This window comes from Adiantum capillus-veneris, chromosome 23 (genome assembly GCF_014529385.1).
Source record: "Adiantum capillus-veneris isolate H3 chromosome 23, ASM1452938v2, whole genome shotgun sequence".
In the NCBI taxonomy this organism is placed as follows: Eukaryota; Viridiplantae; Streptophyta; class Polypodiopsida; order Polypodiales; family Pteridaceae; genus Adiantum; species Adiantum capillus-veneris.
In genome coordinates, this window is record NC_140953.1 from 30785676 (window position 1) to 30801821 (window position 16146).

Genomic DNA, 16146 nt, shown 5'->3' on the forward strand with positions numbered 1-16146 from the left:
ACGCACAAACCAACTCATGGCCCTACGGCTCAAGGAATAACACCTGAAATCTCACCTCTTCATAACACAAAAAACAACAAAATATTGCCAATCCAAAAAGTCACAACATCCTTGCCAGTAGCACAACCCTCTAAAGCTTCAATTTCCATGGCTATGATAGACAGTGCTACATCAAAGGCTCCATGTGATCTGACCAAGGGTACATATCAATGGGTCCCCAAGGTATCGTTATTGGACCCCCCCATATGGTTCAACTTAATTCACAAAGGAAACCTCGAAGGAAGGCATCCACTCAGGTTAAGAAGGTGAAAACCAAATCATGTTGGATTCCCAAACAACTATTAGAAGCCCAAGGCTACTATGATGGAAATGATTGAAGTTGGATACCTAAACGCAAATTGTGTCCTTCCCTATCCACTACGAAACCATGTGAGTCAAACCTTGTGATTCCAAAGCCGATGGAAGACCATGGGAAGGGAAGATCACAGAATGCTACACACCTATTCCAGAGCTAGTTTGGGTTCAAAGGCAAAACCAATCTATTTGGCTTAGCTCAAGAAAGGGGGAGTTCCATGAAGCTTCTAGCTCCTCATGTAATGCATCCATAGAGGGGTAAAAGCTTCTACACAACCTCCACCTACCATAGGAAGCCTCCATGAAGCTACAAAAGATTCGACACCTCCCATTGTTCACTTATTACCTGATGCACTACTTCAAGCTCGTTCATGGGAGAGTACCTTACCACCCTTGCCACTCGATGAGGCACCCAAGGTAGTAGAGAACTATTGGCTAAAACCCTTATCTATTATCAATTAGAATAACTGGTTCCAAAAGGTAATGACATCCTTTTAAAGTATGATCTACCCAAGGAAGGGGAGAGTCTTCATTCACGTCAGCCTATTGAATTATTTCCCTCTTACCCTTCTTTCCCTTACCCTTGAGCTTTCTGATTTAAGGGATTGTATATAAATAGATATATAGTAACTAACCACCCTAGAAAAAATAGTAAAGAGCAAGAGCAATTAGCAAACGAGTGTGCACAATACTAGTCAAAATCATTGACCCAGACCTACACATGTCACATCAAGTACATTGAAATAGAAACCTATGTCATCAAACACCTAACCATCCTCTATTTGTGTTCACAGATATAGCTGATTCTTACGAATATTATTTTTACATGTCGCAAGTAATACATTTATGTTATCCTCATATTTCCTCTGAATGGGATTCGGTTGAAACACTCCCTTGTGAGAGAAATGTTGAGGAGTTAGAGTTGTCGGTCCGCCTCTTGACTACGACGGATCCCTATTCTATCGAGGAAGTTCACTCAATTGCCCAAGTTTACCTTTTTGCCCAGACTGAGTATGCACGCATCGTGACATTCCTAATACTATTATGAACAGAAGAGGACGAGGACGATAATGGTGATTGGACAGACGAGACACACGGCCTTACCGAAGAGGATTACACCTACCTTGATAATGAGGATGGCGGTTTAGCCTTAGAGCTACCGACCGAGCTCTCCAACCTCCATTTACTTTGATCCTCATCACTCTAAATAGATATATAGTAACTAACCACCCTAGAAAAAATAGTAAAGAGCAAGAGCAATTAGCAAACAAGTGTGCACAATACTAGTCAAAATCATTGACCCAGACCTACACATGTCACATCAAGTACACTGAAACAAAAACCTATGTCATCAAACACCTAACCATCTTCTATTTGTGTTCACAGATATGGCTGATTCTTACGAATATTATTTTTACCTTTCCCAAGTAATGCATTTATGTTATCCTCATATTCCTCTTAATGGGATTCGGTTGAAACACTTGCTTGTGAGAGAAATGTTGAGGAGTTAGAGTGGTTGGTCCGCCTCTTGACTACTATCGAGGAAGTTCACCCAATTGCCCAAGTTTACCCTTTTGCCCAGGCTGAGTATGCACGCATCGTAACATTTCTAATACTATTATGCATGGAAGAGGACGAGGACGAAAATGGTGATTGGACACACGAGACACACGACGTTACCGAAGAGGATTACACCTACCTTGATGATGAGGATGGCAGTTTAGCCTTAGAGCTACCGACCAAGCTCTCCAACCTCCACTTACTTTGATTCTTATCACTCGAGTGATGGAGGGTAGGTAGGATTAGAACGATAGGAGTGTTTCTATTTTAGATTTTAGTGATTAGAAAAGTTCTTTTTTCCCACTGATGTGTCTCTGAAAGGTGGATGTTGGTGGTGACTATTGTGCAGTTTGTGACTACATAAAGATACCTTCGAAGGACAAAAACAATAATTGTTTAGATGTTACAACGGAAGTTCTCCATTATATCAGGTGTACTACTTGCTTCTATCTATGCTTTCCACAGTTATATGTTTGCATCTTGTCGTTTGAGTTTCTAACAATGCATAAAATTTATGAAGTTGTGACATTGCCAATTTAGCTGCTATAATTTTTTCAAACTTCTGGTACCTTGTTCTTCTCTTTGAGTTTGGTCTATTACTTGGCTTTAAGTAGGTATCAAGACCTTAGGCTAAATTATGCCACTTAGTTGTTGACTTTAATTCCTAAATAATCTATTAATTGTAGTAACTTTAGTAATGTTTTAGGCTATGAGGATATAGTTCTCTCTAGCTTATTCCACCTAAGTGTGACTTGTGTTGTGGAAGTCCATGTGTTAAGCTGGTATTTGAGACCTCGAGTCTCCCGATTAGTTTATGCTCAAGCTGGTATTTGAGACCTCAAATCTCTCAGCTGCTGGTATTTGAGACCTCGAGTCCTCCAGCTACTTGTAGCAACTATGACAACAACAAAAAAGGGGGAAAAAAAAATCAAATAGCACAAACTTCTTTGTATTTTATGTTGATCACACTTAAGTGATATAAGTGACACGATCACTAGTCTTTAGACCCGGACGAGCATTCCTAAGGTTAACTACACTTTAGTCGATATTTCTGAATTAACCTTGGTCAATCTAATACTTACTTTAGCCCTAGCTCTTGTATACTTCTCTTAGAGTCAACCTAATAGAACTGAACTCAATTGCATTTCATTCAGGTACTATGTTTGCTCTAATTGGCAATGTTACAATTCATGGTTTTGCATTTCCTAGAATATCATGTATGCATTTCACTTATTGCACACCTGCACATGCTGCTTTTGAGCTTTCACAATGTTATTTTTCTTATGCTACAGGTACTCCTATCGTGGATCGCGATGCTTCACTATTATATTTTGAGGGCGGAATCTACATAAGGAAGGGGGGCATGTTGGGCCACCACTGTCCACTTCTAGTAGTCATAGGCCCAGTTTGTCGGTTTAATAGGAAAAGGGTAAGAGTGATGGCCAATGAGAGGCGCACTCTAACTGCAATATTCAAGGGTTAGTTGGCTAAGCATGAGCATCCAAGTGTGAATGGACGAGCTCATATAAAAGTCACATAAACCTAAAAATCCATCATTCTCTCATTTGTGCAATTGAAGAGTGATCTTGCTCCATCTCCATCTTTTTCTTCATCTCCTTGTGTGTGTGTGTGTATGCGTAAGAGAGAGAGAGAGAGAGAGAGAGAGAGAGAGAGAGAGAGAGTGTGTGTATGTGTGTGAGATCGAGCATTGCGACGGCACGACGGCGGTGAGGCGATTTAGCACGGCACGGCGGTAGCTCCCTCTTCTTCGCGACGAGGAAACCTCCACGAAGGCGAGCGTAGGGCGGTGAGTGACACACCCTTGCTCTCTTGAATTTGCTAGATTAATTTGGTTGTGTGCTTGCAGCCATTTGTGGCTCGCACACAATGTACGGTAAGTCCCTTGCTTTGACACGTGCGACAGATGCACACACATGCACACATGCTTGTGTCCAAACATTGAAATCGAAAAAGAAAGTAGGAAAAAAGTCATGAAAATCCAACGAATACAGGGGAAACACGACCATATGCAAGTGTGGCAAGGAGGTGGCTTCATTCTCAGCCATTTATATAATATGTAATGATGTGTCTTTCCGCGTCTATCCTTTTTTGTACCTTGGTGTCGGAGTTGTGATATGAGCATCTCTTATGTCACAGGATGTCCTTTTTCGTCAAATTTCATCCAATGCAAAACTTGTATATATGTGATGTAGGTTGAATTCAAACTTGAGCTATGTTGATTTCATAATTGCTTTGCTATGTTGATGGATGGCTCTCTCATAAGCATGATAACAAAACACGACGAGAACTTGCTATCCCCAGCACTTCTCTCTCAAAAGCATCCCAACTGTCATATACTCGACAATTATCTCACGCCTTGTGCAATACTTACACGTGATCACTTGACCAACCTATTTACGAAGCCTACAATCAAATTCGTCGACAACCCTCTTACCTACAAACATTGTTGTCATTCTTCAAGGTTGTGTGCCACCAACCTTTCCTTGTGTTGTGTGCTTGCTTGTGCAAGATATTGTGTAGCCTAAGTTTGTTTCCTTGAATCAGTTAAACCTAAAATCCGGTTCTCATGAGTTGTTCTAACTAACACGTTTTTTAGCTTGCAAATGAGAAACGGACCTTCGCTTCGCATCAGCAAGTGTCATGATCTTCATTTTGTGTAATTGCCTATTATTGGGTGGACAAGTCAAGAATTGGAAGAGGAAGGATGTGAGCACATGTAGTTTGGCCTTTTAAAGATAAGCTTCCCAACATCATCAAGTGGCTTCATATTCTTTGGTGCATAGTCGGGCAAGACACTCATGTGCATTTGGAGGAGACACTCATAGTACACACAAAGAGCAAATTATGTTATTGAGCACTCATGAAGGGGAGGTGCCTACATCACACATTGATATATCTTCCTAAAAGTGAGATAAGACACTCATACTCTACACTGGAAACACGACCATACACAAGTATGGCTGGCAAGTGGCTTAATTAATCCTCACCCATTTATATAATACGTAAGGATGTGTCTTCCCCCCGTCTATCCATTTTTGTACTCGGGTGTCGGAGTTGCAATATGCTCATCTCCGATGTCAAAGAATGTCCTTTTTCGTCAAATTTCATCCAATGCAACACTTGTATATCTATGTTGTATGTTGAATTCAAACTTGAGCTGTCTCAATTTCATTTTTGCTTTGCTATGTTGATGGATGGCGGGTATGTTTGTCACAACAAAAGACCTCTCATAAGCATGAAACACGACGAGAACTGGCTATCCCCAAGCACTTGGCTCTCAGAAGCATTCCAGCCGTCATATACTTCACAATTATCTCACACCTTGTGTTATCCTTTAGCATGATCACCTGACCAACCTATTTATAAAGCCTACAATCAAATTCGTCAACAACCCTCTTAGCTACAGACATTGCTGCCACTCTTCGAGGTTGTGTGCAACCAATCTATCCTTTTGATGTGTGCTTGCTTAGATGGTGTGTAACCTATGTTTGTGTCCTTGAACCAGTTAAAACTAAAATCCGGTTTCCTTGAGTTGTTCTAACCAGCGCATCTTTTAGCTTGTAAATGAGAAACAGACCTTCGCTTCGCATCAGCAAGTGTCGTGATCTTCATCTTGTGTGATGGCCTAGGCATGCCCAGAATTGGAAGAGGGAGGATGTGAGCACATTTAAGTCAGGGCTTTTAAAGACGAGCTTCCCGACATCATCAAGTGGCTTCATCTTCTTTGGCGCATAGTAGGGCGACACTCTCATGTGCATTTGGGGGAGACCTAGACACTCATACTACATACAAAGACCAGTTATGTTACTGAGCACTCACAAAGGGTAGATGCCTACAACACACGTTGATATACCTTCCTAAAAGTGAGATAAGACACTCATACTCCACAAAGGAGGCTCTCACCCCCTCTCAGGTTGGTTGGCTTACCACCAGATCAGGCTATCTTGAAATTCACAGTAGCTTACGCTAAAATTGAGACACATAATTCTGTCTACCTATATTTTCATCATATGAGTTTACAGAGGCATGTATGTAGTGATGCAATCCAAGTTGGGTTATACACAATTGGATGTGCACTGACCTATGTTCAGCATGCAGACAATGCTGGTGCCATACCATACCTTGTATAGGCACTCCCGCGAGCACTGATTCGGATCATCGTGGAATCTACTAGAGTCCCATAAAGCAAGTACACTTTTTGTCTATTAATAGGTTGCACTGTTGGTAATTTTCCTTTTTTTTTTGGGCTTTTTGGCTCGTTAATTCTCCTTCCAGTATGCTTCGGAAGAGCCTCGAGACATGAAGGTAAAAACGGGCGCACACATCAGAAAAAGAACATATGTTGAGGTAAGAACGATCGCATATAAGATATGTTGAACAACCAAGTAGTCCCATGTACAGCTTGTACAAACAGCAAATGATAAATAGTGGAGCAGCTGGTAGAGATATCAATTAAAACCCAGAAAAGACGACCATTTCTAGAGCCCAATTTATTCGTGGCTCCCCGGCTCTAGCGAAATAAGCTGAAAGCTCTTCCGTCGTCATTACTCCAAGCTCGAATCAAAACTTGCTTCAATCTACATTCAAAAATATGCTACAACCATCATCAAAGAGCATAGAAACTCTCAATCAATTACAGGTTCCTGAGATGAGAAGTTGAATGTTCTCTCAGCGTAGTGACATCAACCCACATCCATTTCATTGTCATAGGTGCTTATTGGATAGATTATGCCGAATCTGTTGAACAAGTAGGGCAGTCTCATGCCCCACAGGTAATGACCTCCTGTTACCATCCTGCATAGGCACAAAAAAAAGAGTCATCTATTCGATTCATACACCTGTTCCTTCTGGCCTCTCCTCCTATTCCCACCACTATCTCTTAAATTAGAAATGCCACCCCAGAATATGGAGAATTCACATCAATGAACTAAGATTTCAATGAATCTCTCAAACAATGGCTAATATGCATGATGTCTTCAGTCTTAAGCAAAGGCGATTGAGAACCACGAAAGATTTGACTACACTGCTCTGGCTAGTAATATTTGTCTTGAAAACGGGAAGCCGCATTAACTTTTAAAATATCAGAATAGCTAGAAAATGCTCAGACAATATCTAAACTAATGGGTGCCATCCCAGATTCTGGAAAGTTTCCCAAGACTTTAATGAACCTCTCAAACGATGGCAGATTGCTTATTATGCATGATGTCTACAGTCAAAAGCGAGAACCACAGAAAAGTTTGATGACCACTGCTCTGTCTGTTAATATTTTTCTTGAAATTATGAAACCACATTATAATTTAGAAATGTTGGAATAACCAAAAGAAAAACACCAATAGGACATGAAAAAAAAGTGTACGGTTGCTCCTTTATATATCCAAGCTTTTGAGGCGGCCATATCATCTCTCGTTTCAGGGCTATCCATAAAATGCAACCAATTTTATTACTTAAAATAAAAAGTATATAATAGCATACCTCAGATCTCCATAAATTATCACCGGTTCTCCTTGGAATTATGTGAAAATGTGTCTGCATGAACAACAAGCGAAGTCAAGACCAGTGGGAGGTCAAGTTCATTACTCGAGACCAATGTGAGGTGGTAAACTTCAGTCTCATTTTACAAACCCCAGGGACATTGCCCTCCATATCGTGCATTAACATGATGTAAAAACCAAGACAGAACCATGCCAAAAGGGAGTTCAAAGAGTTTTACTCACGTGAAAAACTACTTGACCAGCAGCTTTCCCACTGTTTACAAGCAAATTGAAGGAATCTGCAAGATCAAAGTTCTTTGCATCTCAAGTTCAGCATTACCAACAAAAGAGATCACTGAGCTGATGTTAGTCCCACAACTTCAACTTTCACGTCACTTCGTATCTTGAAAATACCACTGGGAGTTGAAATGATTCACATCAGTATGAGATAGATACCACAATTGGTTGCTTGCATTATGGCCATGCTTAAGAGCGGAACAGTTGCACACATGGCAGCTGCAACCTGTAAGAGGATCCGAGAGAAAGAATTGCATGAAAAAGCTCCTTAAAATAAGTGCACTGATTGAATGAAATCGCAAAAATAAAGACTGAATACCTTACATAATTACCTCAGGAGGAGTAAGCTCTAATGAAGGAAAATGCGCCTTCGGGATCAATAAAGAATGCCTGTGTTAGCCACAATGTAGAGTAATACCCCGGTCAGCCCTCTCTCATTTTGTGCCAAGGAAACAATGCACCAACTCAATATTAGAAGATGAGACAAGGACAATGTCCTTTATTCATTGTCCTTTATTATGCAAAGAATGAAGTTCTATCCTCTTAATCTTATCAAACTCAACCATGCATGTGGCATACTTCCTACAGATAACGAAGGATATGAAACACTTACCCATGACTCAAAGGATGCACGTCTAAGATACAAACACACATGTCATCTTCATACAGCTGCAAAACAAGAAAGCATAAAAATAATATTACGTCTCGAATAGAAAACCGTCACAGAAATCCTTCAAACAATATATCGATCTCATTCAAACAACCACTGCAGCTTTTCCAGTGAATAAGACAAAACATAATTGTTGACAACTGATGTGAGAGCAAAAGGAAAACCGCAGATGAAAGTTTTGCCATTTGATCTCTGAAGAGGTAGATACATGCAATACCAAATCACAAAAAGGCACTTCAGCAATGTGGGCCTCGAGAGTCTTCTAGAGCAGTTTGTTTAACATACGGCTAACAATTTACAGGCAGGGGAACTGATAAGAGTTTTAAGTTGAAGGAGCTGCTGATGCTGCTCACCTCGTCATCACCATCACCAGACCACCCCCACACACACACACACTAATCTCCCGCCATCAACAGCTCTTCCCCCTCCCTCACGCGCCTTCGCAGCTGCCCTCTGCCAACAGTGAACTTCAAAATACCAAATCGATCTATGATCTTCCGAGCGTTCATGAAATCAGTGGAAATCTGATGATCATGTTGTGTGCAACTAGAGGATATGCATCTATTCTAAGTGTCTGGACATGCACGGTCTGCGAACAGAGTACCAGATCACTTCCTAAGCTAGGCTAATTGAACCCCTGTCATGAAGTAGCTTGTCCACGTACACATAGGGTTAGATGTGCACGTGACATCCCCTCCTTTTCAAAGTGAGGTACTGGTACCTAACTGTATGGCGTCGAGGGAGATCGCCAACAGCGTCTGGAATCCTGGAAAGGACTTTTTCGCCTGCCCACTCTGATGTGTGAATCGTGCGATACTTGAACTTCATATAGGTCTGCAACGCTTGCTTCTTTGGGACGCGCCGAAAGCGACACAAAGTCTTTTGTGGCTCCTTCGATGCTTCAACTTCGTCTATAGTCATGCGTCTACCTTCATCAAGAATCTCCGAGGATGAAAATTCTTGAAACCACTTCCAACACAAAAACATGAACATACCCATTCCATGTAAAGTGACTGGAAAAAAACTATTCTTTCGAACAAATTGTGCATGCAATGCAGATGACCAGAGTGACGGAGTGCCAAACTGTTCATCAAACACACGCAAACAATGGTATCGAATCTTGTCTTTCTGATCTAAATCAATCAACTGTGGTAAAACACAATGTAAATGCCGATGCTTGATGCTCAATCCTTCTTGTGCTCTTTCAGATACTATGTCATGCCAAGGAAGAGACATGGAATGTGAATTCCTTGGGTGCAAACATTTCATCTTTTCATGAGTAATCCGCATACATCCGTGCTCATTCATGAGTGAATCGTGTTCATCCTACAATATGTCATACCTACGAAAAGGGATCACATAAGGACGGTGACTAAAATACAGGAAAGCATCACGAATGAAACACTCAAACAATGCGTGCTGACTAATCATTTGAACACATAATACTTCCTGTGGGGGTTCTGTGGACCTCAACTCAAGAGCCAAGATCGGTTCTTTGTGATTGATTGAATCTACCTGAGGGGTTCTGTGGACCTCGACTCGAAAGCCAAGATCGGTTCTTCGTGATTCATTGAATCTGCAACGAGGTTAGCTTCACCAAACAAAGTATCAACTAAACCATCATCCTTGTGAACAATCACAGCTTCTTCCTGCAAATCATCATGCTCGTGAATAATTACATCTTGATCATGCAAATCATCATGCTTATCATTATCATGCAAATCATGTGAGTCATGCTTTGGAAAAGAAGAAAAGACTAAGAGAGTCTCCTTCTCCTGATCCTTTGCAATCTGTGCCTGCACACTAGAAAAGAGTCGGAACAACTCTTGCATGTGTTGGGCTCTCTGTTCGGCCGCCAAGCGCGCTTGCTCATGCTCACGCTCCAAGGCTACCCTTCTATCTTTGCGCTCGCGATCCAATTCTACTTTTCTTTCTTCGCGCTCATGATCCAATTCGGCTTTGCATACATGGACTTCCAAGCGTGCTTGCTCGCGCTCGCGCTCGCGCTTTATGACTGCCATTACTTACAATCAATTGCTGCCTTTCTTGCTTCGCGTTTTCTAACTTCCTGTCCATCATCATCTTGTCGAAAGCCTCCATAGGAGTTAGTGCAATCCTTGGCGTAGATGGGGAAGGGGGAGGGTCGGAAAAACCTCCTGGTGGGAAAAAATCTTCTTCGCCACCCTCATGCTTCTCACCTCCATGTGAAGTATCCATTCCACTTCGGGTATTGACCATACACTTGAAGTCTTGGGTTCTTAAGTTCACGAGGAACTTGGGTTCTTGTGGATCTTGGTTCTTGGGTTCTTGAGGGTCTTGAGGTTCTTGAGTTTTTGAGGTTCTTGAGGTTCTTCTTTAGCTTGCAATCTGTGTTAGAGAAGGATCTTCTCTTTACCCAAGCTCTTCTCTTTCCCGCGGGCGCACCCCTTGGCAGCCTTGCACTCACACCAAGGTTGCTTTTTCCCACCTCACGTCGATTGGTTGGCCGGTAAGTGCACGGTCCGCTCTCAATGAGTGAAAAGAGAAACAAGGGGAGGCTGCACAAGCCCTTGTCACTCTTCAAAAACACGATTAGGAATCGACACGCCCAAGTGGACTTTGGGTTACGTGCGACCGTAACAAGCAAAAAAAAAAACTATGTGGTTCTTTTCTTTAGTGATACAGAACACTGCCAAAGCTCTGATACCAATGTAAGGTGCAACGGAAGTGAATGTTGAACTTTGCTCAAGATGAGTGCTCTGAACTGTGCTCAAGGGTTCCTTTTACTTGCGGAAGGGAGAGCCTTCCATTCCTTCAGTGAGAGAGTGCAATGGACACAAACAAAGTGATGAACACTGTGAATGAAGGTGTTGAGACTGAGAGATAGAGAGAGAAGAATACGACACCAGAATGTTGTCAAACCCTCCTCCGAAGGCCCCACTCTCTATGGCGAGAGTGGTCTACTATTGATTGCACAAATCTCTACAATTCTTGGACTTGCCGACGATGTCGACAACGAGACGGGCTGAAATCTGAAAATGCTAAAGGCTGAAATCTGCAAACTACGCTGGATATGACCATGCGGCGAGGATCTACTGCGGGAAGGTGAGATCTACGAAGTTCGGAACTTGTTCTGCGGAATCTGACTGCTGAAAACTTAAAACGCTAGTGCCAACTGTGGTCTTGTCGCCATGAATCTGCAAAACGCTGTGTTGCTCTGCTGATCCAAAAATGCTAGGCTGAATTCTGTCTTGCTGTGGAAATCTGCTACGCTAGGGCTGATCTGTGGTTTGCTGTGGAAACGCTAGGTCCTGTTGTCGCCAGGTGGGTCTGCAATGCAAAAATGCCAGAGGCTCTGCAAGTCTGAAAACGCTGGTTGTTCTTGTGGCTGAAAACGCTAGGAGTTCCGCCCGGGGGGGTCTTGCTGAGAAGGTGCCTGATGAACACAAGGTTCCTATTGTCTCTTCTGCCAAAAAGTGCTAGCGCTAGGGTTTCTTATGTACTTGGCTATCAAAATTTCCCTACCTAGTTCCCAACAAAAGTCACTTAAAAATAATAAGTGAAAAATGTCAAAAATAGGGAAAATAGGTCTATGCACTGTAAAAATGCTCCTGATGGGTTTTGATGGAAATCTGATGATCATGTTGTGTGCAACCAGAGGATATGCATCTATTATAAGTGTCTGGACATGCACGGTCTGCGAACAGACTCACAAAAGTGTCAGATCACTTCCTAAGCTAGGCTAATTGAACCCCTATCATGAAGTAGCTTGTCCACGTACACATAGGGTTAGATGTGCACATGAGAGTTGCCCTACCTCAACCTAAATTAATTTATAAAGCTGATACCTCACCTATAAAGGGGGTAAGAGAGCTCCCACTTTGGAGACAAGTTGCAGAAGATTGGGCGCTAGAAGAGAGCAGATTCTCCACGCTTGAGCATCCCAGCCCAGCGTTTTTGCTCCCACAGCCTTGGCATTTTTGGAGATGATGACCAGCCTTGGCATTTTGGCCAAATTCAGCCAGCGTTTTCTGAAAACAGCCCTCAGCCCTAGCATTTTGCAGTTAGCTGCCTAGCGCCAACTTGAGCCCAGCAAATCAGAGAGTGTTTTCAGTTTTCAGCCCTTTCGTCGTGGAAGCGGGTGAGATCTGCAAGCATTAGCGTGTCCCCGTTGCAGTCCGATACTTCGGCAGCCCATCGAGCCTCCCCTCGACCATTCCCTCGCCGGCATCGAGTGCTCCATTGCTGTCCATATTGACCTCGTCGAGATCTGCGTTTTCAACCCATCATACTTCTCACAACGGGAGTGCAAATCAGCCCATGGTGGTTATCCACAATTCCCACATCAAGAAGGATCCAAGGTGCATCAAATCAACCACGGAGGTGCCTCTTTCTGAGGAGTTACCGCGGTGATTTGTCGTCATCGAGTCAGTAGAGTCTACATTGAGGTATTGCATTGTGTATACATCCATTTACGCAATCAAAATACCACATCGGCAACGGTGTGGGGGCCATTGAGAGGGTTGGTTGGGACCCCATCGGGTCTCGCTCTCTTCGTCTCTCTTTTTCTCTCTCCCTCTACACATCTCTATTGCATTCTCTCAACCCCTCTCTTCAGGGGAAAGCAAAAGGAACATTCATTCAAGCACAAAGCATTCGCTAACGCAAGAAAAGAAGGAAAGGATTATGTGGAAGCGTAAAACTAGATCTTCACCTTATTCAATTCCACTGCACCTGACATTGGTATCAGAGCTTTGAAGATTTTGCAATAATCCGCTAATCCTCAAGTTTTTTTCTCTCTTGTGTTTTTGGTTGTGTTGACAGCCCTTCAGTGTATACTCCTCCCACTCTTGGAACAAGAGGCCTGTCCGCGTACAGCTGTGCGCCTTGAGCGTCTAAAAATAGCAACCAATTGTTGTCACGTGCACATCGAACCCTATGTGTGTGTGGACAAGCTACTTCATGACATGGGTTCAGTTCAGTTAGATTAGGAAGTGATCTGGCACTTTTGTGAGTCTGTTCATAGACCGTGCATGTCCAGACACTTAGATTAGATGCATATCCTTTGGTTGCACCATCGGATTACCATCAGAATCCATCAAGAGCATTTTCCAGTACACAACCTATTTTCCCTATTTTTGAAATTTTTCACTTACTATTTTTAAGTGACTTTTGTTGGGAACTAGGTAGGGCAAATTTCATAAGTTTGTATATATAGAAACCTAGCGCTAGCACTTTCTGGCAGAAGAGGCAACAGGAGCACTTGTTCAACAGGCACCTTCTCAGCAGGACCCCCATCAGCAACAACACCTAGCGTTTTCAGCCATCTGTAAAGCTAGCGTTTTTCCATCAAGAACTCAGCCCGGCGTTTTTGCTTTGCAAACCCTCTTGGCGACAGCACAACCTAGCGTTTCCATAGCAGACCACAGATCAGCCCTAGCGTTAGCAAATTTCCCTGCAAGACTCGTTTTCAGCCCTAGCGTTTTTGGATCAACATACCATCCTAGCGTTTTGCAGATCCTTAGCGACAGAACAATACGAAGCATCAGCGTTTTCAGTTTTCAGCACTTAGGCACAGCAGAACGACCCCCAAACCTCTCAGATCTCACCTTCCTGCAGCAGATCCTCGCCGCACGGTCAGATCCCACGAGGTTTGCAGTTTCAATCCGGAAAACGCAGATGCTGCAGATTTCAGCATCTACGTTTTCATAGCGTCGTCGTCACATCGTCGTCATCGACATTGTCACCGACATAGAATCAGAATTCAGCAGATAAAGATTTGCAGATTTCAGTCTTAGCATTTTCAGATTTCAGCCCGTCTCGTCGTCGTCGACATCATTGGCAAGTCCAAGCATTGTAGAGATTTGTGCAATCTTAAGTAGACCGCTCTCGTCATATAGAGTGGGGCTTTCGGAGGAGGGTTTGACAACTTGTTTGGTGTCGTATTCTTCTCTCTCTATCTCTCAGTCTCATGTACCTTCATTCACAGTGTCTATCCACTTTGTTTGTGATCACTTGCACTCTCACATAAAGGAACGGAAGGATCTCCCTTCCCTAAGTAAAAGGAACCTTGAGCACAGTTCGGAGCACTCATCTTGAGCAAAGTTCAAAATTCACTTCCGCTGCACCTTACATTGGTATCAGAGCTTTGGCAGTGTTTTGTATCACTCAAGGAAAGAACCACAGAATTTTTTTTGCTTGTTGCGGTAGCACATAACCCAAGTCCTCTTGGGCGTGTCGATTCCTACTCGTGTTTTTGAAGAGTGACAGGAAACCCAAAAAAGAAGGGCTTGTCCAGCCTCCCCTTGTTTCTCTTTTCACTCATTGAGAGCGGCCGTGCACTTAGCGACCGGCCAATCGACGTGAGGTGGGAAAAAGCAACCTTGGTGTGAGCACAAGGCCGCCAAGGGGTGCGCCCGCGGAAAAGAGAAGAGCTCGGGTGAAGAGAAGATCCTTCTTTAACACAGATTGCAAGCTAAAGAAGAACCCCAAGACCCTCAAGAACCTCAAGAACTCAAGAACCTCAAGAACCCAAGAACCCAAGACCTGCAAGAACCCAAGTTCCTCGTGAACTTAAGAACCAAAGATCTCAGTGGATGGTCATCACCCGAAGCGGAATGGATACTTTAATTTTCCCCACCAAGAGGTTTTTCTGACTCTCCCCCTTCCCCATCTACGCCAAGGATTGCACTAACTCCTATGGAGGAGTTGAAGCAGATGTTTATGGACAGCAAGTTAGAACGCGAAGCAAGGAAGTTAGTACACGAAGCAAGAAAAGCAAATACTGAGCGTAAATACGAAGACAGAATGGCAGCCATAGCGCGTGAGCGCGACGAAAGAGAAGCAAAATTTGATCGCGAGGACAAAGCAAGAATGCAAAAAATGTTGCGACTCTTTTCTCAAATCCAGGCACAGATGCAAGAGATTCGGGAAAAGGAGACTCTCTCAGTCTCTTCTTCTCCAAAGTATGACACACAGGATTTGCATGATCATTCGATCAATCACGAAGAATTGATCTTGGCTTTCGAGTCGAGGTCCATAGATCCCCCACAGGAAGATTCGATAAATCCTGAAGAACCGATCTTGGCTCTCGAGCCTAGGTCCAAAGGACCCCCACAGAAGTATTCTGTGTTCGTATGATTAGTCAGCACGCATTGTTCGAGTGTTGCATTCGTGATGCTTTTCTGTATTTTAGTCACCGTCCTTATGTGATCCCTTTTCCTAGGCATGACATATTGTACGCTGAGCACGATTCACTCATGAATGAGCACGGATGTATGCGGATGATGCATGAAAAGCTGAAATGTTTGCACCCAAGGAACTTACATTCTATGTCTCTTCCTTGGCATGACACAGTTTCCGAAAGAGTACAAGAAGGATTGAGCATCAAGCATCGGCATTGCCATTGTGATTTGCCACAGTTGATTGATTTAGATCAGAAAGTCAAGATTCCACCTCATTGTTTACGTGTGTTTGATGAACGGTTTGGCACTCCGTCTATATGTTCATCTACATTGCATGCACAGTCTTTAAAGAAGACTAGAATTTTTCCAATCACTTTACATGGAATGGGTATGTTCATGAGTTGGTGTTGGAAGTGGTTTCAAGAATTTCCATCCTCGAAGATTCTTGAAGAAGGTAGACGCATGACTATAGACGAAGTTGACGCATTGAAGGAGCCACAGATGACTTTGTGTCGCTTTTGGCGCGGCCCAAAGAAGCAAGCGTTGCAGACCTTTATGAAGTTCAAGTATCGCATGACCCACGCATCAGAGTGGGCCGACAAAGAGTCCT

At 43.1% G+C, this 16146-nt stretch overlaps 1 protein-coding gene across 2 annotated transcripts in view; it reads right to left on the reverse strand.

Annotated features, from left to right (window-relative positions):
- Positions 1 to 6277: 6277 nt before the first annotated feature.
- Positions 6278 to 16146, reverse strand: part of HINT3 (histidine triad nucleotide-binding 3) — a 38038-nt gene continuing 28169 nt past the window's right edge. Inside the window, exons 2-7 of one of the 2 annotated variants that reach the window (XM_086497032.1) lie at positions 8317 to 8372; positions 8036 to 8093; positions 7863 to 7929; positions 7650 to 7705; positions 7408 to 7461; positions 6278 to 6729 (exon numbers count right to left, since the gene is read on the reverse strand). In XM_086497032.1, coding sequence (XP_086353158.1) covers positions 6640 to 6729; positions 7408 to 7461; positions 7650 to 7705; positions 7863 to 7929; positions 8036 to 8093; positions 8317 to 8372 — 381 coding nt within the window. In that variant the 3' untranslated portion in view covers positions 6278 to 6639. Of the gene's footprint in view, positions 6730 to 7407; positions 7462 to 7649; positions 7706 to 7862; positions 7930 to 8022; positions 8094 to 8316; positions 8373 to 16146 lie in introns of those variants that run through there. The other variant, XR_015186000.1, reaches the window with a different exon arrangement.